Raw genomic sequence first — 26440 nt, 5'->3', positions numbered from 1 at the left:
CTTTTCAATATTCAGAAAAGAGTACAAAATACAAGATTCAGCTCACCTAGGGTTACAGACATGACATATATCTAACCCTATAGTAAAATATATAATTACGTAAATTACCCATGTGACAAACCGCAGGGTGTTGCCCCTGCACCCCCAACCCACATAATGAAACTCCTCCGATTGGACAGATCCTTCCGCCCCACTCCGCTCCAGCATCTGTCCCATTTGTGGTACATGAGTCATACCTAACAAATCTCCACCTTGGTGAATATCCAGTCCCTTAGGAGAAATGCATATACCCAACAAATCTCCACCTTGACGTACATCCAGCCCCTTAGGAGAAATATATCATGGAGTTTCTTATTCACCAATATGTGTTGGCCCACCACGCTTCCGCTGCGCCCTCACTGTTCCCAACCCACTAAATTCCAAAAGACCCATTTTCAATTCCAAGAGACATCTCTTCATTTCAAAATTTTAATATTACGAGTCATACCTAATGTTATTTTCTTCAAAACCTAATCAATATATGTAGGAAACATTGGATGCTGTGATCTGAAAATAATAATAATGAATTGCTGTAATGCAGGAGTGATGGCTCAATTATTTGGAGATGGTCAGGACCAGGACGAAAGCTCTGCCATCTTCTAATATGTAAATATAAACATATGATGTTTAGTAGAGCACAAAAAGATATGTAACAGTTTAACTGAAATAGGGGTTTGGTAGGCTAATTTCAGCCTTTAAATTATTGCCTCAGCTGCTCCCAATAATGTAGGGATCACGACAACATATTTTATGGCTTGTACAGTTGAACTTTCGTACAATCATTTTATGTAAGCAAAGATGTCACCAAGTTTTTATGTATTTACATATTTAACGATTTTTTTGTGTTTACTTTTGAATCCTGATTTGTCCCTGAATCACACCTAAATAATAGTTTAAGTAAGAAGAGAGAGACAACGAGAGAGAATGAGCGGTGATGAATAGTGATCAATCATGTATTATTGTTAAAATGATTTTTTTTATTATAGAGGAAAGTGTATATAATGATGATATTACTTCTTGGCCGCTGTTTTAAAGGGATTCGTACTGAGATATTTTATGATATTTTACGTGTATGAGCTTGTCACCAGACTAATTTATGGCTAGACTGAATAAGTTTAAATAGCTTAAAGGTCATTCAGACTGGGTAGATTGTTCATGCTGGGTTGGTCGTCCAGGCTGGGTTGTCACGTCTAGGTTAGATCAGTCGTCTAGGCTATGTCGGTTGTCCAAATCTCTGATCTTTTTGAAAAGAAACTACAAAAATAATAAGAGAATTATAAAAAAGGAAACTAACAATGCTTGTCTCTTAGGAATGGGTGGTAATTTTGGAAGATGTTCAAAAGGCAAGTGGCTAAATGGGGTTGTCTTAGGAATGGGTGGTAATTTTGGAAGATGTTCAAGTGGCTAAATGGGGTTGAAAAAAAAAAATATGGATTGAATTTGAGTTGATATTGCTTAACCTAAGTCTGACACCACCTACGTCTTAGTCGCTCGATTAGGCCGTTGTCTTGGATGGATTGCATCTCACGTCATACATGTTAAGTGGATCTTGTCGTAGTCTTTGCGAGAGTAACCATCTGCTGGGATGATTCATACGCTACCCGCCGCGGATCTCGTCGCTAATGGGCATGAAATCTTATCGCCATAGCTTGAACTATTCTGAGGTATGAGACATGGGTTCTTATGATACATGATTATTGTCGGTTGGACACTTGAGTAGTGTCCAAAAAATATAGACCACTTCCCTTTTACTTTATTGAAACTTGCTCGTGAGGGTCAACTTCCCCAAGTGTTTGTCGCAAACTCATTATATGCATATTTATGAAAAAAACTTGATGACAAAGTAATGCCTTGTGAGGATCTCCTGTTGGTTGAGTGATGCTAGGTTATCAGGCATATAATGAATCACCGTAATCCAATAAGTAGCTCGCTTCCTAACATGGAGAGCCAGAGGAATGATTTGAACTTCTTGTAACATGGTTATCTCTTGATTTCTAATAAGGAGCCTCTAGGGCGTTTTTCGGTTGATTGTCATTATTGAAGTTTTGAGTTTAATTCAGGCCTAGTCCACAGAAGTGTTGATTGCCAGCTTTGATAGGCCTTATTATGGTAGTTGGTTTGCATGCTGATCTGCCATGTCTTGAGCTAAAGGGTTCGAAGTTGGATCATTTGAACGTCTCGAGTCTTGTTGGCTTTGGCTCGGATGGTTGCATCCGATTGGTTAGATGTGTAAATATATTAAAATTGGATGGTATTCATGTAAATCATCTAACATTTTATGGTTTCCTAATAACTTATCTGCAGGATATAAAATACATGCTCCTGTTGAATTAACATAATAAGATAAAAATGGTTAAATAAAAAAAAATCTAAATATTTTTTTTGGATATTTTAAATAATGTCTGACATTTATATTAAAATTATTATCTCGTCCATTATATTTAAATTATTGTCGCTACATGTAAAAATGAGATGTCATGTCTGTGATTTGCTGTCATTTCTTGTTTTAAAAATGTAAAAACCCTAAATTTTTATTTCATTTTTTGGCCCAAAATCGAAATTGATCCGAATAAAAATAACAATAAAAAAAATTTATGCATCTTTATAATAAAAGATTTACATACATACCACTAGGGGAGGCTCAGCTCGTGTTCGGCTCGTTTATATTTCGAGCTCAAAAAGTGTGTTCGTGTTCGGTTCGTTTGCTTAGCGAGCCGAACACGAGCCGTTCACGAACAAAGAGTCATTTAGACAACCCTAATCAGGTAGTTATAAGATGTTAAGGATTGGGAAAATATTTAAAACATTATTTGAATCTAACTTAATAATTTTTATTCTATTTTATTCATTAATACTTTTAATTGATTATAAATCTTTGTAGCCTTGTAGTCAATTAATTTTTTTAAAAATATTAGTCATCAAAGTTTTTTATATATATATATATATATTGATTAGTAGTATTTCGAGCCAAAACGAGCCGAACACGAACGAATGAATATTGGTTCGTGTTCGTAAAAATTATTTTTGTTCAGCTTGTTAACTTAACGAACAAGCCAAACACAAGCTCTAAATGAGCAGAACACGAGCTATTCGCGAACAACAAGCCGTTTTGACAGCCCTACATACCACAAACTTTTCTTGTATTTACAGATCTAATTTAATTTTTATATTTATAACACTTTCCTATACCAAAAAAGATGCATCTCACTATTGAAATGTTGGTTATAGTAGCTTCTTTATTTCTAATGTGATATTAGAAAATTGAGTATTAAAAATATAAAAATCAAAGTTTAGTTTTTAGATAGGTATATGGGAATTATATTGTATGAGAGTAAATGTTTTTTTTGTAAGATAATTTAAACAAACCACACAATTCTTTTGTATTTATATATCTAGCACCCAAAGTTTCATATTTACATTTACAACCCTTTGGTTTCATAAGGTTATGCATGAAAAGAAGTATTTCACATGTTATGTTAAAGAATGGAGTTGCATGGATTTAAACATGAATCTTTGTGCTAGATAGGGCTGTCAAAAAGGCTCGTTGTTTGCGAACAGCTCGTGCTCGGCTCGTTAAGAAGCTCGTGTTTGACTCGTTAATTTCGTTCAATAAGTTAACGAGCCGAACATGAACTAAGATGTGTTCGGCTCGTTTTTTATATATATATATATATATATATATCTAATTGACTACAAGGCTACTAAGATTTATAATCAATTAAAATATTGATTAAGAAAATAGAATAAAAATTATTAAATTAGATTCAAATGATTTTTTAGTATAAATAATAATTTTTTAAATATTGCTCAAACTCTTATTGTCTTATGACTACATGACTAGGGTTGTTAAAAGGACTCTTTGTTCGTGAACAGCTCGTGTTCGGCTTATTAAGCAAATGAGCCGAACACGAACACACTTTTTTAGCTCGAAATATAAGAGAGCCGAACACGAGCGAGCATCTCGTTTACACCCCTAGTGCTAGATATGTAAATATATAAGAATTGTGTGGTACATATGTAAATACCATTTTTTTTGGGGGCAAAATAAGTGTTCAAAACTAATACTTCAACATTTTGTAATCTTACTTATTCAAAGAAATATCCCTTTACTACCATGATGTAAAACGCAAAAGATACATTGATTGGTCATCACATCCTCATCCTCCCTTTACTAAGCTATAGGACAAAATACATGCCACCACAAATTATTTCTTTCACATGTGATAATTTATCCTCATTTTGCAATATTTTTGTCTTGTTTCCTCTTTATCTGCATTCTTTACATGCACACCACACAATTCTTATGTATTTACATGTCTAAACTTTCATATTTACGTGCATATCATGCAGATCTTTAACATCACCATCACTGTCTTCTAAAAAGCGAAATACACATTTTCACGCACATAACCATGACACGAATGTTATAGATATAAATATAAGATTTTGGGTGTTATAGCGATGTAAAAACATAAAAGTTTACATGTCTAAACTTTCATATTTACGTGCATATCGTACAGATCTTTAACATCACCATCACTGTCTTCTCAAAAGCGAAATACACATTTTCACTCATATAACCATGACACGAGTGTTATAAATATAAATATAAGTTTTAGAGATGTAAAAACATAAAATTTCTATGGTATATATGTAAATTTTACTGAATATTGAATAATCAGCATGTGGCAACAGCTGCATCAGATCTATAAATGACATCTTTGAACAGTTCAGCAACACAGAACAGCAGCCAAAGCTGGCCTTATGTCAAGCTGGAAGCAACGAAGAATATATATATAAACAGCTCAAAGCAAAAGAAATCTTTTGTACGCAAACTTGAGTCTTTTTTTATTGCTCTTCTCATTCAAGGCATGCAAATCCATCTCATTTCAGTCAAAGGTGCACATGCCAAGTGTTAGAACAATTATGAAGAGACAAAATGACATGGAAAAAGCAAAAAATATCAAGATTCAAGAAAAAAAAATCTAAGAGCAGAAAATCAAAGCTCACATAATTTATATAATAACCACTCGCCTGATCACGCACGCACGCACGCAACGCACACACGTGTCTGCATATTGGCGTGTGCGCGCGAAATAATAAGGATCACACCTCCCATCTGCACCCCTACAAGGATCAATAGTGGGTTCCAGGATTAGGCCCAATCCTAGAACTATCACCACAAAAGCCCCCCAAATACTTTTATAATTTTGATTGACATGTATGTTGTGCCACGCAAATTTTTATCCAAATTCAATACGTGAATGTCACAAATTATAGCACCAAGGGGTGTTTTGTTTGTGGAAAAAATAATGCAGAATACAAGTAATATATTGTATTTGGAATACTTTGGAGGAGTTTGATTCGGTATAAAATAAATGTTGGATTTCATAGTTTTTTTTTTGTTTGATTTGAAGTAAAATGAATATAATATAAAATTTGAAGTCGACAACAGAGGCGAGCGAAGGGCGGCCAGTGGCGGCAACGAGCAAATGGTCGGTAGCAAGTGGGCAAGCCAGCGGATTATAGGTGGGGGGCGAATGCTAAAAGATAGGGATCTGGGAGCTGCGAGTCGGGAGCCGGCAGGCGGTGATTGAAGGCAAATGACTGATGGAAGACAACAACAATGCTGCGGCGGGTGGTGATGATGGAGAGCGGGCAGTGGTTGATAACGGTCGGCGGGCAATGGCCGATGACAACATCGGCAGGCGTTGGCTAGCAGCCAGACTAGAGACCCGTGGTGGGTTGGCAGCAGGAGAGATGAAGGTGGTGAGAGGCCTGTGACAGGCGAGGAGGGTAAGTGGTGGTCGGTGACGACAGTTGCAGGTGATAACGAGGGGTGGCGAGCAAAGGGCAATGACGGTGGTGGCAAATAGTCTGGAGGCAAGCAGCGGGCCATGAATGACAGACAACGGGCAGACGGCGGTGGCTAGCAACACTTTAGACGAAGCAATGTATTTCAGAATTCAACCAAATCCAACGAATTCCAAATAAATTAAAAATGAACTGACGAATAAATTCCAAATGCATTGCAAATTTCCAATGTATTTGGAATTTTTCCAAACAAACACCTAGATTTTCAAAACCCTGCAAAAGGAATGCAGTATACTCTTTCTACGGCAGACCAAATAGCTCCATCGTTTTTCTGCAGCTTGCATTCTCATAGGCAGTACAACATATGCATATACAATCGTAGAAGATCCCTGTGCGGAAGCACAATAAGAAGGTAAAGTTGAAACAAAGCCTGGGAAAACTTTTAGATACAATTGATCAACTTAATGAATGCAATCTTATTCATACATTAAAGAGAAATAATGTTACAAACAATAAAGATAAAGTTTTCAGGATAATTTCAACGATACATACATAAATTAAAAAAAATAAATTAAAAAGATGGAACATGTACAGAAGCAGAACAGTAAGGTTACATTACATGTCTATTAGACTAAGTTCAAGCTTTGGCCGGTGAGCCTGAGGTTCCACAACCTCCAGGTGAATTCTCACAGTCTGCAAGGGACGGTAGCTCATATTTGTGCTAGTCTTTGTCACTGTCTGATGCGCCTCGTCTACAATCCACTCTCCCCCTTTATCTCCTTTTGATGTCAAGTGAACAGGCCCTTCAATGCCAAATCTGGAAAACAAAGATAACAAAAAAGTTTAGTGTAAATTCTAAATATAAATTATAATTATATTGCTCATATTATTTTTATGTGTAGTTGCCTATCTATAGGCACCTATTTGATGGAGAATAAAAGTATAAGATTTTTCTCTCGATAGTCTCAACATCGTATCAGATCTAGATTAGCTTAGCCATCACAACATTTCTCATCTCACAACAATCTCTGCCTGCTTCCCCTCCACCACTTGGTCCTTTAAGATTCTCCTCTTTGCTTATGCGCTTGCCTGCTCTACTCACCACTCTTGCGCTCATCTCTACTATTCTCACTCCCAAGCAATGCACCCCTCCTCTCTGCTTCTCAATAATTCACAACTTCACTCATAGTCTCCCACTAGGGGTGTGAGTCAAGCCGACTCGAGCTCAAATAGATAAGCAGCTCGTGAATTGAGCTCAATGAGCTAACAAGCCAATCTCAAGATAGCCCCGACTCGACTAGTTGGCTCGTGAGCCGACTTTTAAAAAATATTAATAGAAAATTTGAAGATTTTATTTTTAAAAGTATTAAAAATATTTTTTTTAAAAAAATTTGTCTATATATTAAGTAATTTCTTATTCTTTCTTCTAATGCTCATTTTATTTATCATTTTATTATACCACAACCTTAAATTAATATTGTTTTCTTTCTTTTTTATTATTAAACAAGTCGGATCATGAGTCGGCTTGAACTCGTTGACTTGAGCGCGAGCCAAGCTTGAACTCGATAAAATTAATCAAGCCCGAGCTCAAACTGAGGGTGGCTCGAGCTTGATTCGACCTGTTTATGCCCCTATCTTCCATAGTATAATTTGCCCAATGTCGCCCCAAGTACAAACTCTCACATTCTCCTTGTAACCTTTAGCTCTTCTCACAAGACCGCTGACCATCTCTCCTATGCACATCCCATCTGTTCATTGACAATAACTCTCGATCAAACAATGTGCTTGCCTTTCCAACCCTTCCACTAGCATGCATTTATAATCTTCTCTTCAAACTTGATGAGCCCCTTGCCTCATCTAGTAGCACTCCGTTGACTCGATCATGCGTTGTTGCTTTATGAATCATCAACTATTTACTAGGTTTCTCTTCTTTAATGTGAAGTGTTCATTGATAACTACCTTTATAACGATACTTGTCGATGGTTGTTGACAGACCCCCCCTCTCTCCTATCTCTCTTACCAGACTTTATCAAACCCCCGTTTATAATGATGGTTGTTGACGGATCCCCCTCTCCTATCTCTAGAAAGACATATCATTTTTTTCTCAATAACTTCAGATAACTGACTTAAATGTTCCCAAATTTTCAATTAACTTGATATCTATTAACCACCTTACAAAATCCTAATAGTGTTTCATAGTATCTTCTCCATTTGAATGATTTTTAAGAATCTCAGTATGAAGACAGCATTGTTGGCGGTGTTGAAACTAGAGGCATGTATTATTTTTCTAGAACTACAAATCTCTTTTCTCTACTCTCTCTCTCTCTCTCTCTCCATACCAGGGCATAGCTTCTCGGATATCCTCCTCACTATCTTCAAAGGTTTACTCAATTTCTTCACTCAATCCCTAAGTTTGAATATGAATCTTATGAGTATGGTAAACACTGTCGTGCCTCCTTACCTATTTCAACATCAACTCATACAACTCCCTTTGTTTAAGTACATTCAAACATACGAGGTCTTGTACGTATAATATGGGGGTTTTTTTTTTGGTCATATTAAAGTTACTTGGGTATAGTTAAATTGTTGATTTGAAATCTTTGATGTCTTCAAAAAGTTTTCCCAAAAAATAAATATTTAAATTCTCTACTTAATTTAAATTTATCCAATTGGATATGCCTTAGAATATATGCAACCTACCTTTCGCTTTGTACTAAAAGTTTTACTATACATCCAACCTCTAGCGCTTATACTTCAAATAAAAATTAAAAAGAAAAAAATGAAAACACTAATATATCCTTAGTGTTGCTCGTACTATGATGTCTCACATAAATATTGTATGACAAGTTCAGGGAGAAATTATTCTAGCATTCCACTACTTGACTAATATTATTTTTTTCCATTATTGTGAAGGTGACTACATTGTTTTCTCTTTTTTTTTTCTTGAGAGAAACTACTTTTTTCTTCAACTTGTATTTTTGGCATGTTTTTAATCTACTTTCTTTGTTTTGGGAAGGATAAACTTTATCCTTGTGCTACTAAACATATCTTTCTAGAATAGTCCAAAACTTATAAAGGTCATTGTTGTTCCAATCATCTTTATATCTCTATGCATGTTACCTTTTTCATGTAACATCTCCTTACGATATATCCGCTGCCTCCACTTCAGAATCTCCTTCCAGTATTTCACTTCAAGTAATTGAACTAATGCTTGATCTCGCTCCACTACCAATTTACACACTGCAATCAGGACAACCTTTCTTTAATAAATTCCAACCATTCTTCTATCTAGAGCCAGCATTTGCTTCAAATCTCTGACCATATCTCCATCTGCTATTACAAGTAAACAAAAAAGAGCTTACCACACGATACAATCTTTAATCTCACTTGATTATTCTGTTCTTCTAAAAGGAATACAAAAAGTACGAGCCACCGAATGCAATCTTTAGTCACACTTGATCGTTTATCATCATAGTCTTATAGCTTTGTCTTGTCACTCTCCACTACTTTTAATTCCAAGAAGTGTCAAAGATTACTGTTTGATCTTAACTAAAAACATAAAATGGGATATTAAATGGGATCACTCCTTTTTCGTCACACATGGGATATACTTTCACCATTTGTTAATGTATACACAAATTTCTTTAAGTTGGTGCTCAAGACAATTGACATCTACATCCTACTACTTGATCAATAATGTTTCTTCCATTATTTAGAATAAGAATTCAACATATTTGCTTCTTTTTCAAAGAAGAAACTAATTTTTTATAACCTTTTGTGTTTTTGTGATGTTTTATTTAGTCTGGTCAGTTTATTTTGAGCACTTAAATTTTGCTCACATGCTATTTAATATATCTTTCCTACTAATTTTTGGACTCGGAAAGGTTATAGTTACTATGACCACCCTTCCAATCATTTTTCAGGTTGGCAGGTTAACATGAACCCAACAAAAAATTAAATGGGTAAGGAACTAAACCGAACCCGGAAAAAAAAATTATTTAGGTCAGGCTAAACCCGGATTTTGCGAGTCAAGTTTGGGTCGAGTTGACATTTCGGGTTAATTTTTAACACCCCTAGATTTGTTCATTTCAAACCTGCCCGGTAATTTTTTTAAATTGCCCCAATTTTTTAATTCCATTTAAGAATTATGTGAACCAATCGCAACCATTTTAAGTAGTTCTTTCAATTCAACCAAAACATTGAGCAAAGGTTTTGCAACTTTCTCATTGGATTTAGATTGCATCTCTTTATCCAAAAAGAACCAGAAATATATGAGGATATGATTACTATTGTCTGTGGAATAGGGAAATCATGGTTCTATTCATAAAAAAAGATAAAAAAAAATATGTCAATACAGCGATAAATGTTGTAATATTAGGACTGTTTTGCAGTTATGAAAAAATAAATGCAAACGGGACCGATTTGCAGCAATGCTGCGATGAATGTCACAATAATGGGACCAACTCACAACAATGCAGAATGAAGGCTGCAATAATGAGACCTGTTTTTGGCAATGCAGCTATGAATGATGCAATAATGAAAATGTCTGCAGGAATGTAGCAATGTATACTGCAATTATAATAAAAGTAGGGAAAAAGGACTACAACTATGAAAGCTGCAAGAATATGACAATACACCAACGAAAACTGCACTTACAAGAAAATAATGAAAAAGAAGAGTGCAACAACAAAGAATGCATGATTGTGATAATGAAACGATAAAGACTGTTGTGGGAAAATATAAGAATAAATAAAAAATAAAAACTCGGGCTTTGATACCATGAGAAGAAAAGGATAAAACTAATTAATTTTTTATTAACTTATTTGGGTAGTATTTGCACTATTAGTTATCTAATAAAATATATACAAAATCAAGGAGTAATAATTACAAAATAATTACAATAATTCAAAAATTTATGACACCGCGGAAGAATAATTATAAAGCAATTATAATAGTTCAAATACATATGGGATGACACTAATAATCTGATACAATCCGATCTCAAAATCGGCACGCTTTTCCACAAAAATTAAAGCAAACATAATATTTTTTCAATAAATCAAACAACTCAACAAAAATATAAAGATAAACGCATACAATTCGAGAGGTAGTGATCTCACCCAATTCCTAAAATTTGAGAGGTAATAAATCTCTCCCAAACCCTATACCTCAAACTCACAACTCAATCTAATGCATAAACATAACCCTAGACATAACAAGCCTATTTATAAGTGAGGACAAATAAAATTAAGTTTCTTTCTTTAAAAATGACTTCCCCCCCCCCCCCCCCCCCCCAAAAAAAATAACATCCCTCCCTCGCAAATGTCTCTTTTTCTTCATTCTCTGCCTCCTCGTCATGCGCTATGATAACTTGTAATTTTCAATCATTGCAATGGTGCCCTGAGGTAAACTTTTCATCATACTGAAAACATAAACCCTTTGCTCGTTTCTCCTGAATCTGTCTTTGTAAGGCGCTTGAGTGTTGCTCCCGGTCATGATTCATTGTTTGTGTACCATGCAAGCCCCCTTTGGACTTTCATTGTTTGGCTTTTGATATCTTCGTGGTTATAGCAGTTCGGTACAATGTTTCATCTGTGTTGCTCATGCTGGCCTTCTTAATCTAACTCTTGTCCTCTACCATCTGAGCTAGCTCCATCGTCTATCTCAATCTCTATGGTCTCAATAGTTCGAGTGATGCCCATATGTTGAGCTTTAGGCCTTCCATGAAATATCCCTCCAATCCTACTTCAGAAATCCCCCTCAATCGTCCCAACACGAGGCGTAGAATTACTTGTGTAGGTCTCCTTCCCAAACGCTTTGAAACGGTCCAACAAACAATCCTTGAATTCTTCCCACAAATGGATGCAATATTTAGAGTCCTCCACTGAAACCAGGCTAGAGTTTTTCCTTCCAAACATAACCCTGCCGCATAAGTTTCTACTCCCCATCTAGCTCATTCATTGCGAAGTATTGCTCCGCCTGATACACACAGCCATGTGTGCCTTCCTTTTCCAAAATTGACATCTTCAACTTCATAACTCTAACTTCACCCCAATTTCCCCTTCCTCTATTGTTTCCCCCCATGAATCAAGGGTAAAACTGACTCCTTCAATCGTAGCCATATCCCCTCCCTACTTTCCTTTCTTCTTCGTATTCCTTCATACCTCTTACATAAGCTCTTCTCCATATTTTAGCCCAACCGCCTGAATAAAAAATCTCTAATCCGCCCTCAATTTCGTGATGGTGTATTTTTTCCTCCTCATGTTCCTCATATTTGATCTTTTTTTCATAAGGATTTAGCCAATGAATCTTCGATCAGTATGGTTTGCCAATTGAACCGCTGACGGGGCTTGAATTGCATATCAATAAACTTCTTTATCATCTCTCAAATTTCCTCATGCTCTCAAATCGGTCATTCAATATGTTTTCCATGAAAGAAAACCTATCATTTATGGCGGCGAACCTTTCTTTCATCCCAGATTTGATTTGGTTGATCTCTTCCTCTAATTTCTTCTATAAATCATCTATTTTCTTGGTTGTCATTGCTCACATAAAATTTCGCAAAGGTAAAATTCTTGTACCCTAAAATATGTCGTTAGCTAGGTTAGTTGGCGCGGGTCGGCCAGAAAGAAGCGCCGCGCAATTGGATCATACCTCGTATGATGTTATCACGTATGTTTCCCCCAATCAAATCAGAAGACAGAAGACGAATTGTACTCAGAGATTCGATCAGCTCACAGCAAGCTCAAGTTGAAACTGTATCGTGAATTTAAGAGTCGATCATTCGCATCGAAGCCTTCCCTGTACAGTGTCACGTGTTTTGTCGTTGCTTTCCCAGCAAGCTCAGATTCACAGGGTTTGTTGCTTTCCTTCGTGTTGAATCCTTCTCTGTGCATTGTAGAAGCAAAAAAATGGAGTCTCGGTTCGCGATAAACCGCAATCCTCCCGCGTTGTCTAACATCGCAGACTTCAGTCACTAAGCTTGGGGGGAAAGATCGATTTTTCGGCTCTACGTATGTCGCAATCTCATTGGTTGCCTCTGTGTGTACCCAAATATCCCATCGTCGCGGGCACGCCATATGATACAATATGATTGATATGATCCGTCGGTAAGTTCGCCAAAATCGATCATCCTCACTTCTCTCTTTCAGATCTGCCTCCCATAATCTTGAGCTCTGATACCAATTTAATATGATATGATTCGAAATTGGCATGCATTTCCTAAAAAATTAGGACAAATACAATATTTCTTCAATAAATCAAACAAATCAATAAGAATACAAAGATAAACACCTACAATTCGAGAGGCAGACGATCTCTCCCAATTCCTACCATTCGAGAGATAGAAAAAATCTCCCAAAACCTAGACCTCATATTCAAAGCTCAATCTCATGCAAAAACCTGACCTTAAACACAACAAATCTATTTATACCCAACAAAAATAATAACAAAAGACTAAATTACTCTTAGGCGCACAAAAGGTAGATTTGCCCTTAGGCTGCGCGCCAACTTAACATCATACAATGGGATTATGGAGGTGGAATGAAGTGAATAAAGAAGACAAAGAACTGTTGAGCTCAAAAGAACAATGACAGAGGTAGGACTAAGGGTGGCAGGATTAATGGAAGTGGATTTGATGGAGATTAATTTTTCCACAGTACTAAAAAAACATCATCACTCAAAATGTCTCTAGTGAAGAAAAGTTAATTAGATATTTCTACAATACTCTTGAACCACTTAGATCCTCAAATATTTACAGCAATCAAGATCTCCATGAGATATACAAACCAGCTTGAAGGGGGTGTTATGGCACCAAGTTGAAAAATTAATGAACAGAATATTCTCTCTTTAATTAAGTCATTATCACAATCATTTTTATCTAATATATTAACTTAACTGAGAATATACAATCATTTCTATCTTCCTATTTTATTGTTTATATACAAGCACCACTCAATAAAAAATATTTGAACATATCAATTAAAATAAAATTATTAATGAAAATATTATTCGCCCTTCAATCTCTAAAGGTTAAGCCTACAAAAACATTCAAGCCCCCAACTTGCTTCATCACCATCACATCCTACAAATCTCTGATCTCCACTAACTTCACCAGAGACTCCTTTGTTGCTATTCATTTACCTCGTCGACTATATACCTCATATTCATAGCCCTACATCAACTCACTTCTCATCTAGTTAGATTTTGATGCCTCATTTTTGTTAGATTTTGATGCCTCATTTTTGTTAGATTTTGCCTTCTTTTGCTAATTGGATTTCTGTCTGGGAATATAAATCATATAGTTTTCAACTTAAAATTTTTTTTTTTCAATTTTATATATATATAACTTCAAGCATATATTTTAATTTATGAAAAATTAAAAATTTAAAATTCATGGGGACATATGCTCCATGCCTCTAAACATATGAAACGGCTCACCCCACTCATCTGCCATTTAAAATATTGTTGTTCACCAAATGGTTAACTATTTGCGTGTGAATGTTAGCTTTCAAAACAAAAAAAAAGTACGAGAAAGAAAATAGAACATACTTGGGCACAAAGACTATAAATCCATTGGCCTTTATTTTCACTATTCTGGCTTCTGTATCCGTAGGTCTACAGCAGAAGATAAAGCGAATATTATAAAAACAACATAAAATATAAGAAGGCCATTTTTATAAGCGAAGCGAATATTACCTGTTCCTAAAGTAAATAAGCGTGTGCAATTCAACTGAGGCTCGGCTAGCCATCTGAGCATTTCTATGGCGATAATTCAAATCTGGATATACATTTAGCCATAATTTAGTAACTAAAAGACAACAATAAAATAAAGGGGCATTTACATATACACCACACAATTCTTATGGATTTACAAATTTAACACCTAAACTTTGAATTTTACATTCTTGACACTCAAATCTTTCTCATCACAACAAAAAAAACCACTATTGATGCATGGATAAAGTGGTATTAATGTAAATATCAAAATTGAGGTATTAGATATGTAAATACATAAGAAGAATGATGCATTTATGTAAATCTTCCTAAGAAATAAAACAAAGGCAAATGTAAACTCTTACTGTCTGCAATCTCTGTAAGTTGCGGACCATCTAGAAAAATTGGTGGAAGTTTTGCTATACCGATAGCAGCCGCGAGCAATCTATGAACAATGACATCTACAAAAATAAACAAAAGGACCTTAGCCCAGTCCCATTTTAAACATAAATCTTTCCTGCATTTAGCAGCCATGAGAGAATTTTTAATTGTTGGAGGTGGCACAATTATATAAAAAAAAATTGGACATTTACATACATACCACACAATTATTATATATTTACATGTCTAACACCTAACTTTATAATTACATCTTAAACACTTAAATCATTAACATCCAATCATTTATACCACTATTATTAATTTTTAAAAGTGAAAAACAACAATAATCAACAATTTTATAGATATCTAAATAACTTGCAAACTATACTGATTATTTCATTTGCTTGTTACACTATGGTTTTTCATATGATACTCCCATTGTCTCTTGAAGAATATGAATATCATTAGTATTAAAAGAGCAATTTAGTCAATTGTTAGTTATTATTGTTTGGTCTAAATAGGGCTTAATAGGATTAGGGTTAGGATATGTGATTGTTGTCTAGAAATTTAGGAGTTACGGTTTGACAGAGACTCACCTACCACTCAAATTATAGATCTATCTTTTATGTATTCGGGATTATATTTTATTTTGACACTGGTGGAATGAATATATTATTTCTATCCTAATTTATGCAAAAACTAATCTCTCCCTATCAAACTAGTATTTGAGTCGTACAAGAGAGTGACGCTAACCATGAAGTTTGATGTCTTCGAGAAGAAATTAGAAGGAGAGATGAGCAAATCAGATCGAGAATGGAAGACAGTTTCTTGTCTATGGAGGGATGATTCTAGTTTATGAAAAAAGCGATTCAAAAGAGATAATGAAGAAGATCGTGGAGCTCCATTCAAATCCTCCACTTTCTGTAGCAAGATCGAGCGACGGAACGGGCTCGAGCAACAGCAACCGAAAGGGATCGCACGACATCAAGGTTACACAAGGAGAAACATCACTACCATATATGAATGTGGGGTCGAGGGGATCGAGCGCGGACTCGAGCGACAACCACGGGAAGATATAGCGCGACATCAGGAAACACAGAACGAGCGGAAACAGTTGGATGCCGTGTAATTTGACCCCGGAGAAGACCGATTTGAAGTCTGGAGCAAGCGACAGCACAACTAACAAGAAGGCGACATGTAATATAGTGCTGAAGAAGATCGATTCGAAGGATTATGGTGGGTGGACCCCAACTGAGGGTTGCATCCAACAATGCCTGAGTCTTTTGTTGAGGCAGCCTTTCGGGCAGAAGCTAATTCATAAGCATATTGGGAGGGAAAGACTAATGATGGGGGGAGCAAGACTTATGGAAGAAGGAAAATCAATATGGGCGTGGAAGAGAACCCAACCACCACTTCATGGGTGAAACGAGCTTCGGTCAAGGGAATTGGGGAATAGACTCGTGCATAAGGAAGTTAGAGATGTCAATCTTTGAATAAGATGTATATGGTTGGGTTTATCAAGTGGATAGATACTTTATTATTAATGGGCTGATAGTAGAAGAAAATTGATGACGACAGCCCTGTGTTTGGAAGGGAAGTGTATTAATAGAGAGAACAACGTCAGCCGATCAAAGCAAGGAAAGAATTCAAGAAATGATTGTTTGTGTGTTTCAGAACCACACGAGAAGGAGATTTGCACAAGCGGTTGCATTGGTCCAAGAATGATTCGTCATTAATTTTAGAGAGAATTTTGAGATATTACTCCGTCGTTTGAGAAGGATATCAAAAGCAATATTGGAAGGAAACTTAATGAAGGGTTTGAGGCAAAAAATTTGAGCCACAATTCGTCTAGATTGGGGAAAATTATAGAATTAACGCAATTGGTTGAAAATAAAAGTGCAATGAAACAAGTTAATAGGAGCAACACAAGTGGAGTACCATACAGAAATGCTAGAACCACGGTGATACCAAAAACTCAAACAATGAGATTCTAAAGGGCGGATGCTCAGGACAGGAATAATGGGCCACAACTAGGGTTGACATTTAAACTCCTTGAGACAATGATTCAAGAGACAATAGTCAATGAGTTATGTTTCAGTGTGATGAAAAGTTTGCCCTAAGAGACCGTAGCAGGGATTGAAATTTGCAGGTTCTCACAGTATGTGACTAAGAGGAGGCAGGGGATGAAAAAACAGAGGTTGCACTAGAGGAGGAATACCCACACTTTGATGTGGAATAAGTCTCATTGAACTCGGTGGTGGAGTTAACACTGAACCACATGATGAAACATCATGGACAAACGAAGAGCGGGACATTGTAGTGTTGGTAGATAGCAGAGCCACCCACAACTTCATCTCCACTGAAGTAGTGAAGGAACTGGGGCTTGAGAAGGTTGGCACATAAAGATTTGGAGTAATGATGGGGACGAGATTGGCGGAGAAGAGCAAGGGAGTTTATAAAGGGGAAACTTTGACACTGCAAGATATTCAAGTGATGGATGATTTTTTTTCCTTAGATTTAGGGAACACTGTTGTGATATTGGTTATGAAATGATTGCAATCTTTAGAGGAGGCAAAGATGAATTAGATACTCCTAACAATGGAGTTTTAAGAGGGAGAAAAGACAGTGGTTCTTCACGGTAACCCTAGTTGTGCAAGACTTTGGTGACATTCAAGATCATAGTTAGGGCAATTCAAAACACGGAGATGGAATTCTTGATCAAGTTCCATTGCATGAAAGAGACGCATGATATAGAGTTGACAGAGATTTCGACACTGATCCAACAACTCTTACAATAATTTACAGGAGCTTTTTAGTTACCATGCAAATTATCATCTTGGAGGGAACATGGGCATACCATAATCCCGAGACCAGTATTTCTTCCATCAGTGTGCGCCCATACCTCTACCCCCAAGTGAAGAAAGACGAGATCAAGAGATTGATTTTGTAGATGTTGGAGGTTGGATCATACAGCTTAGTAGAGCCCCTTCTTTAACTCTGTTTTGTTAGTCAAGAAAAATGGGAGTTGGCGTTTTTATGTGGAATATCAAAAATAATACCTGACAAATTTCTCATCCTTGTGATTGATGAGCTATTGCACAAGTTATTTGGGGTTGCAGTATTCTCAAAGATTGACTTGAAGTCAGGATACCATCAAATTCGAATATGGCCAAAAATTTTGCACAAGATTACATTTTGAACTGATAAGGGTCGCTACGAATTTTTGGTTATGCCATTCAAGCTCACTAAAACCCCGTCTATATTTCAATCACTATTGTGTAAGTTATTTCATTCTTTTCTCTGAAACCTTCTATTGGTGTTCTTTAACAATATCTGGTGTACAACCGTTCTAGGAACACGACATTGATCATTTGAAGAATTAGTTGACGATACTCGATCAGCACTAACTCTACGTTGAGGAGCTGTTCAATTTGCTAAAAATAAAATTGAATGTAGAGTACTATGATTACAACATATTTGAAATACATTCAAGTTGTCTAGTTCACTGTAAAATAAATGTAAGACTTAATATAATTTCTTTTGTTTGGTCTGAAGTAGATTGAAAACTATGTATTTCAAAATATATTTTTTTGTCCAACGAAAGCAGGGGGCGGGAGTGGGCAGTAGGCAAAGGGGACGGGGGGCTACGGACTAGTGGCGGAAGGCAAGTGGTGGTGGGGCGAACAGAGACGGGGGTGGCGGATTACCAATAACATTTTACATGAGCGATATAATTCATATTCAGCCAAATCGACCGAACTCTAAATTTAGCCAAAAAGAACTATGGTGCAAACTTCAAATTCATTTCTACTTTACATTGTATTGTAATTCTTCATACCAAATACATAATTTTCTCAAATCCCAACAAAAAAATTACAGCACACCACAAATTCACTCAACCAAATAGCCCCCAACTTAAAGAAGTGTTCGCTTGCCTAACAAAAAGTGGAGTACTTAAGACATGTGGTGTCGGCGAATCCATTGAAGGTGGTGGCTATGCTGGATTGGTCACTACCTAAGACCTTGAATGGGTTGAGAAATTTTCTATGACTTACAAGATACTGTTTGAAATTCGTAAAGAATTAAAGTTTGATTACATGGCCATTAACGGAGCAAAAAAAGAAGAATTTTCAGTGGGGGGAAACGACGAACTAAACTTTTGAGAAGTTAAAAAAGGCAATGACGAGTGTACCAGTGATGACATTACCTGACTTCATTCAACCATTCATTGTAGAGATCGATGCTTCGGGCTAAGGGTTAGGTGCTATCCTTATGCAGTGTCAAATACCCATCGTTATATCATTCAAGTGCATCATTCAAGTGCTGACGACGAGGACCATACTTATGTTAGTTTATGAGAGGGAGCTCATGACAATTGTGCTTGCTATTAAAAAATAGCGACCTTATTTGCTAGAACAATGCATGGAAACTGAGGAACATCAAAGGTGTCTATCTAAGCTATCGAAGACCGACTTTAAGATCTAGTATTGCTCGGGATTAAAAAAAAGACATTTAATGTATTATCACGACGAATGTAAGAACCTTAATTGTTGGCATTGTCAGTTTTTTTTTTGTTTTATATTGGGAGGTCCTGAGACAAGAAAGTGAGGATGATTATGAATTGAGCAAGATTCGATAGAGACGCTGGGCTTGTCGCGACCATGCAGGAGCGGGGGTCTCCCGTAGCGGGATCGCGGGAGCGGGAACTCTCGCTGGTGAACCGACCAGCTCAATTGAAGCCGTATGAGAATCCTTATGGGAGAGCAGCCTCCAGTGCCCCCATCCCGTACCATTTCTGCATCCCGCTCGATCGAGTGGCCATTTAGGAATTGCGGCATTGCCGCCAATCCTTTTCCTCTCCTTCCTTTTCCATGGTTTCCTTATGGGAGCTATCCTTTTTTCTTTTTCCCCTATGTGAGTCTTAAATTGTTGTTTTTTTGGATTTAGGGTTTAGTTTTTCATGTGTGTTGATTTCATATTCTAGTGTGGAGTTCTTTTTTCCCTTTGTAAGTTGTATCTGAGGACGTGGTGTTCTGGTTGTATCCTACTCTGAGGTGGTGATTGTATCCCTTCCCTACTTCTTCTCCTCTACTTCCCTTAGCTGCCGGCCACCCCCAACATCCTCATCCTGCACTGTCTCTGTTGCAAAAACCTACTATCAAGCCCTTTCAGGCTCCTTCCGGCAGCTCGGCAGCTCTCCAGCTCCCCTACAACAGCTACGTTGTTGTTCCAACCTTCCTAGCTTGTTATCCCACCTTCCAACCTACCTCCTAGCCGCCCAACAAACCTTCCTAACACCTTAACATGATGCTTCCCTCCTCTAGTCCACCTTCCAACCCCCTTCGTCCACTCCCACATTCACTCTTGCTGGCCCAAGCCTCCGGATCCACCGAGGGCAACCTCCACCCACTTGAGATACACTTTCGAGGTGTTTGATTGCGACGTCCTATGTTTTGGTGATGTTATTTTCAATTTGTGTGTTGTAACCCCATTTTCTTATTAATAAAAGTTGCTTTTGTGGTTTGGGGCTTTTCTTTTAATATCATTTGGTATCAAAGCTAGTCAAACCCTAGACAAATCCTAAGATTCTCTAACATCTGTCTCACCACCCAACTAGAAAACTTTCTTTCCTGCCCTAAACCGCCCATTCCAAAACCAAACTCTAAATTCTCTTTGCTGATTTTCAAAATCAGAAATCTCAAATCAAAGTTTATAACACTTTCAAGTAGTCTCATGCACCATCTTTCACCTCCAAACCCTAGACCTTAGTCATGTCACTAATGAGATATAAGCCCAAGCCTACTTGGGAGGAGATACAGTGAGAGATCCGCTAACTTCGGCGGTGGATTACGGACATTGAAGATGAAATCCAATTGGAGGCTACACTCGACAGTGATCCGAAAGGACGAAGGAGGAAACAAAAAGATATGAAGATGAAACACAAAACACAAAGCTAGTTTCTACCAACTTACCACGACCAAAAATTATAGGTCTTAGCATCAGAAATGGAAAGACCGCATCACCAAGCGACCCCCATGTCTACTATCCAACAAAACCAAGCCGCAAGGCTGTCACAACTAGGAAGTGTTGCAAGTGTCACGAATTCAAACATGTGAAAGCAAAATGCACAACCAGAGGAAGTGATTTATTTTACTGAGCAGGGCATTGTTGAAACATGGAGTAAAGACACCGCAGACGCTGAAGGCGACAAGGACATCAACTGGGACTACCAGCTTCCAGTTGAAAAAATAAATGGTGATTAGAAAGAAGATGAATACTTTAGAGAGGATTCACGACTTGCAACTAGTGAAGAAGAGTCGCCACCAAATCCAGTTGACCTTGAGATAGAGATTTCAGGAAAGGTAATAGTCGTTGCTCTAAAAGGTAGTGACTCTGTGATAATGGGCAGTCCAACAGAGCATGACATTATGGTTCCTCGAGCTAGCATCATGCAGACGGTGAGAAGAACATCAACAGGAATAATCTTGGATGTCTACAAGGATTATGAGTTGGATGAGTCGACATCAGATAGAATTATATCACGAATTAGCGAGATGCGGATTTTTCAAATGTATAGACCCCCTCATGAGTTGCCTCGACGGAGAGAGGTCCAACATGACAAAAATGAGGTCATTGCTTGTCATGTTGAGAACATTACATGGAGATATTTAGAGGCTACTTTCAAATCAGTATGGGACACCACATCAGATGTCCAAACGGGAGAGATGAACTCCAACGTTGTAGTGGGTCTGAGGAGCTTGATGGAGACAAAAATTCAGCAATAGGATCCAGGTCCTATCTATGGGGAGGTCTCTCCTTAAGGGGTGTCAGTGAGAGTGGTGCAGCTTACCAAAAATTTCATCCCAAAATTGGTCAAATATTTATTTCTCAACCACCCCATGCTAGGCACAAGAAATGGAAGAAAAAGATTTCAAATGTAAAGACTTGAGAGTTGCATTGCGGGAACCCACCTCTACATGCAGCTCCTGCTCAGGATGTACCAAAAGAGGATGACTACCTATTATACCAAAATGTATTGTGGAATGACTACAATGACATGATTGGCCTATCAGAGGACTTACCGTCGTACCATGAGATTCCAAAGCTTGAACGAATGAGGTCGAAGCTCCCCCAACTTCGGGAAACTGACGCAGAGCTTGCCTTGACCACGTGGAAGCGAGGCTACCCAGGAGCGGGATCACAGGAGAGGAAACTTCGTTAGTGAACCGACCGTCCCAATTGACGCTGGTCTAGAGGAATCTCGGACAGAGTAGTCCGTGCGGGAATATTGACGGACGAGGTGCATCCCGCTCCCAGTCCCGTGTCCTTTCTGCATCCCGCTCGATCGAATGGTTGTTTAAGAAGGGCGACATTGCCGCCAATCCCTTTCCCCTCCTTTTTCTGTGATTTCCTTATCGGAGCTTTCCTTTTCTATTTTTCCCTAGTGAAAGTCTTTAAATTGTTGTTTTCTGAATTTAGGGTTTAGTTTTTGTTGTGTTGATTGCAGGTTCCTGTGTGGAGTCCTTTTTCCCTTTGTGGGCTACATTTGAGGAAGTAGTGGCGCTCCAGCAGTATCCTACTCCGAGGTGTTGATTGTATTTCTCTTTTTATCTTCCCTACTCCTCCTCCACTTCCCTTAGCTGCGGGCCATCCCCAACAACTTCCCCCTGCATTGTCGGCCCGCAATATGATGCAACAACCTACTGTTCAGCCCTTTCAGGCCCCTTCCGGCAGCCCGTCGGCTCCCTTAGAGCGGCTATCTTGCTTGTACCGACCTCTCCAGCTTGCTACCCCCATTTCGGACCTACCTCCAAACTGCCAAACAAACCTTTCTACCAACTTACCTGTTGCCTCCCTCCTCCAGTCCACCTTCCAACCCCTATCGGACCTCTCCCACATTCACTCTTGCTAGCCCAAGCCTCTGGATCCACCGGGCCAACCTCCACCCCCTTGGGATACACTTTCGAGGAGTTTGATTATGTCGTCTTATGTTTTGATGATGGTATTTTTAGATTGTGTCATATTTCTCTAATAAAAAAAGTTTCTATTGTGGTTTGGGTCTACCGTAAGAAAAGACCCAGGCTTTAGTGAATGGCGAGATCTATCCTGGTTATTCACTGAATAGCCACCATTTACTTTATTAGGGACCGTATGTATTGCCCGATAATTAAAAAAGTTATAACGCGAGTTCATGACAGTGTTATTTGGGATTATTCGGACGTGTTCAAAATACACTAGAGGATAGCAACATGACTGTGTTTGGTGGGAATGAGACAAGATGGGTCTCACAGTGCGAAGTGTACCAGCAGTACAAGCACCTGGCTTTTAGTGGATGGAGGGTTGCTACATTTTTTGGCATTACCAGAGAAGGTATGGGAGAAGGTGACTGTTGAAGGTGGTGGACTAGTTCTGCAAGTACGCTCACTTTGTCCCTCAAGTCATCCCAACACTGTTATTTTTGTCGATGTTTTTTTTATACAGAACGTTGTCCATTTACACGAAATTCTAGAATCAATAGTGTTGGATCAAGACAAGATTTTCTTGAGTCACTTCTGGATGTAGTTGTTTAGAATGCAAGGGACTGTACCGAAAAAAAAATACAGCGTGCCACCACAGATTGATGGACAGTTTGAAGTCGTTAATCGAAGCGTAGAGATCTATTTGCATTGCTTTGTATCTGACACACCCAAGCAATGGGTTAAATGATGGCCCTAGGGAGAATATTGACACAACACTTTGTATCACGCAGTTTTTCGGATCACTCCTTTTAAAATCTTTTATGGTCGCAATCTACCATATTTGATGCATTATGGACAATATTACTCAGGCGTCTATGTTGGATCATATTACTTAAAAGAGAGGGACAATATGTTGGTGGAACTGAAGGGACGTTTATTGAAAGCTCAACAATTTATGAAGAACGGGTCGACAAACATCAATTAGATTTGTAATTTGTTGTGGGAGATAGAATATATCTAAAACTTTGACCCTATCGATAAAATAGATTAGCAAAACTCAGAAATGAGAAGCTCTCCCCAATCTATTTTGGTCCTTATGAGATCGTGAAACGCATTGGGGAGGTGGCTTATTGTTTAAATTGTCGCCTTCATCGACATTTCATCCAATGTTCCGCATATAATAGTTGAGACTTTAAATTAGTAATAATGTGTCCTCTTTTTTCACTTCTCCTATCGTGACTGAGAATATGAAAATTCTTTAGGAGCCACTAGAATTAAAAAGGGGCACCAGAAATCGACAGATGAGAAAGAAGTGTTGATTAAATGGTGAAGCTTGCCAGATTATGACGCCATATGAAAACTATACTACTTGATCCAAGAATAGTTTTCTCTTTTCCACATTGAGTACAAGGTCTCTTATTAGAAGGGGGTAATGTTGGATCGACACTTACGGCGCTTTCTGCCATGCCGAGCCTGCTTAATAATTTAAAGAATTATTTTAGCCGCAAAGATAAAAGAGCAATTAAGTCAATAATCAATTATTGTTGTTTGGTATAAAAGGGCGATTTTGAGTTAGAGTATGTGAATGTTGCTTGAATCTTAGGAGTTAGGGTTTGGAGAGGCACGCCTACCTCTCTAATTGTAAGCTTACCTTTTATGTATCCAAGTTTATAATCTTTGCTTTGGTAATATATTATTTTTGCCATAATTTCTGTGGAAACTCGTCTCTTTCTATCAGATAGTTGTTTATCTAGTATACCAAATATGAACAATGAATCAACATAAGTTCAATGACATGATCCTGTACTCTTACGAAATATTCCGATCAATTATCATAAGACATTTTATAGTAATATCACTTAGTATAACAAATTATGTTTGAAGCTTATAACAACATAAATCATATAATTTACCCACATCTAGATTACACCCATAATAAACTCAAATATTCATGAATTTGATGAAATATGTTAATAAATTCATAACTATTTAAAAGTGCACAGAATACTTTGTAGCTTCAGGAAAATTCTCATGTTTACAATATATCTTCCCAGAATAATTTATGCATCTAGCATGTTAACTCTTTTTATTGTATTTCTCATAATAATTGATGAAAAGAATTCATTACTTCATATCAAAGTTCGGAAACAATTACCATCAAGAAATTTGGTTTTGATACCGATTGTCGTACAATTTTATGATGAATGTCATGATGTTCTTCCTTAATCCTTTGAGTTCCTTTAATGTATTTGATTTCACCATAGATATGGGGAGAATCGGAGAGCTGAGGACTAGAAGAAGAAACCAGGGATCATGGCTCAATTATTATCATAATCAATATGAGAGTTATTGAGAGGGGGGTCTATCAATCAGAGGAAAGAGAAAGAGAGCCACAGAAAGGAGAAGAGGGAGAATATAGTGAGAAGATCTATCATAGCAAGTTATTCATGATTCATTAATTCAATGACAAACCATAAAACCACTTCTTTATAAAAATAGGATTACAAGAGAAATCAAACTAATTTAAATTTAATCTAATCCAAATCATCTAATTCAAAATCAAGAAAACACCAACATAATGTTAGATTAAAAAATAAAAATAAAATATATGCCTGATCCAAAATACTAGAAATTTCTAGGAATAATTTTTGTCTTACATCAACAGTCACCCTTATTCATATAAGTGTGTGTATATGTATATACATACACATATGCATATGAATATATATGTGTGTGTGTGCGCGCGTGCACGCGCATGTATATAAACACACAATAAAAAGTCTTTATCCCACTAAGTGGGGTCGGATACCTGAATACTTTTTCTCCATTATGCCCAAGTATTTTTAGGTCTCTAAGTGTCAATCCACTCATCCACCTAAGCATTCTCATCTCAACAACACTTAACTTAATTTTATGCTTCTCTTTTACAAGCCAGCATTCTGCGCCATAAATAATTGCAGGTCTCACCCAAAAAAAAAAAAGTGTACTTTAGCTTGGGCTATAAATTATAGCTTGGGTTGAAACGCTTCTATCCATACTAATTAATGTGCAATGATGTTTCAATTTTGAAAGGCAATGTGCTTGATTATTCTAATTGTAAAATTTTCCTCCCTGTATAGCATATATAGACCACAAAAATAAATACATGACTAAGATAGATTTGAACGATGGATTAAAATATATGATCCTAAAAAAATAAACTTTCAAAAGTTCTTTTTATTTACTTGTAAATAATAATTAAATAAAAAGTTGGTTAAGTGCACTTAGTGCACATGAAATTTTTGCAATTGCTTAGCAGTAAAAATTTGCATAAACACACTTAGGAAGTAAATGATTTTTTGTGTGTTTAGCAACACTATCTGAAGGCAACAAAAATAAATCTATCAAGAAATGAACATCATAACCTTAGCTTCTAGTAAGAACCTTATCTTTAGGTACAGAAGATGCATTTGGATTGAAACTTATAAACACAATGCAATTACATAATGAGGACTATAAACATAAATTCCGGTTTACTTTTGGATCTGACTCTC

At 37.1% G+C, this 26440-nt stretch overlaps 1 protein-coding gene across 1 annotated transcript in view; it reads right to left on the bottom strand.

The window, feature by feature from the left end:
* Positions 1-6318: 6318 nt before the first annotated feature.
* The window catches only part of LOC110021071 (exosome complex exonuclease RRP44 homolog A), a 51424-nt gene continuing 31302 nt past the window's right edge, over positions 6319-26440 (bottom strand). Inside the window, exons 21-24 of the mRNA XM_020719404.1 lie at positions 14934-15029; positions 14551-14632; positions 14404-14469; positions 6319-6670 (exon numbers count right to left, since the gene is read on the bottom strand). Coding sequence (XP_020575063.1) covers positions 6469-6670; positions 14404-14469; positions 14551-14632; positions 14934-15029 — 446 coding nt within the window. The 3' untranslated portion in view covers positions 6319-6468. The remainder of the gene's footprint in view (positions 6671-14403; positions 14470-14550; positions 14633-14933; positions 15030-26440) is intronic.

Source organism: Phalaenopsis equestris, unplaced genomic scaffold (assembly GCF_001263595.1).
Source record: "Phalaenopsis equestris unplaced genomic scaffold, ASM126359v1 Scaffold000121, whole genome shotgun sequence".
In the NCBI taxonomy this organism is placed as follows: Eukaryota; Viridiplantae; Streptophyta; class Magnoliopsida; order Asparagales; family Orchidaceae; genus Phalaenopsis; species Phalaenopsis equestris.
The sequence above is the reverse complement of the archived record's forward strand: the minus strand, read 5'-3'. Positions and strand labels throughout refer to the sequence as shown.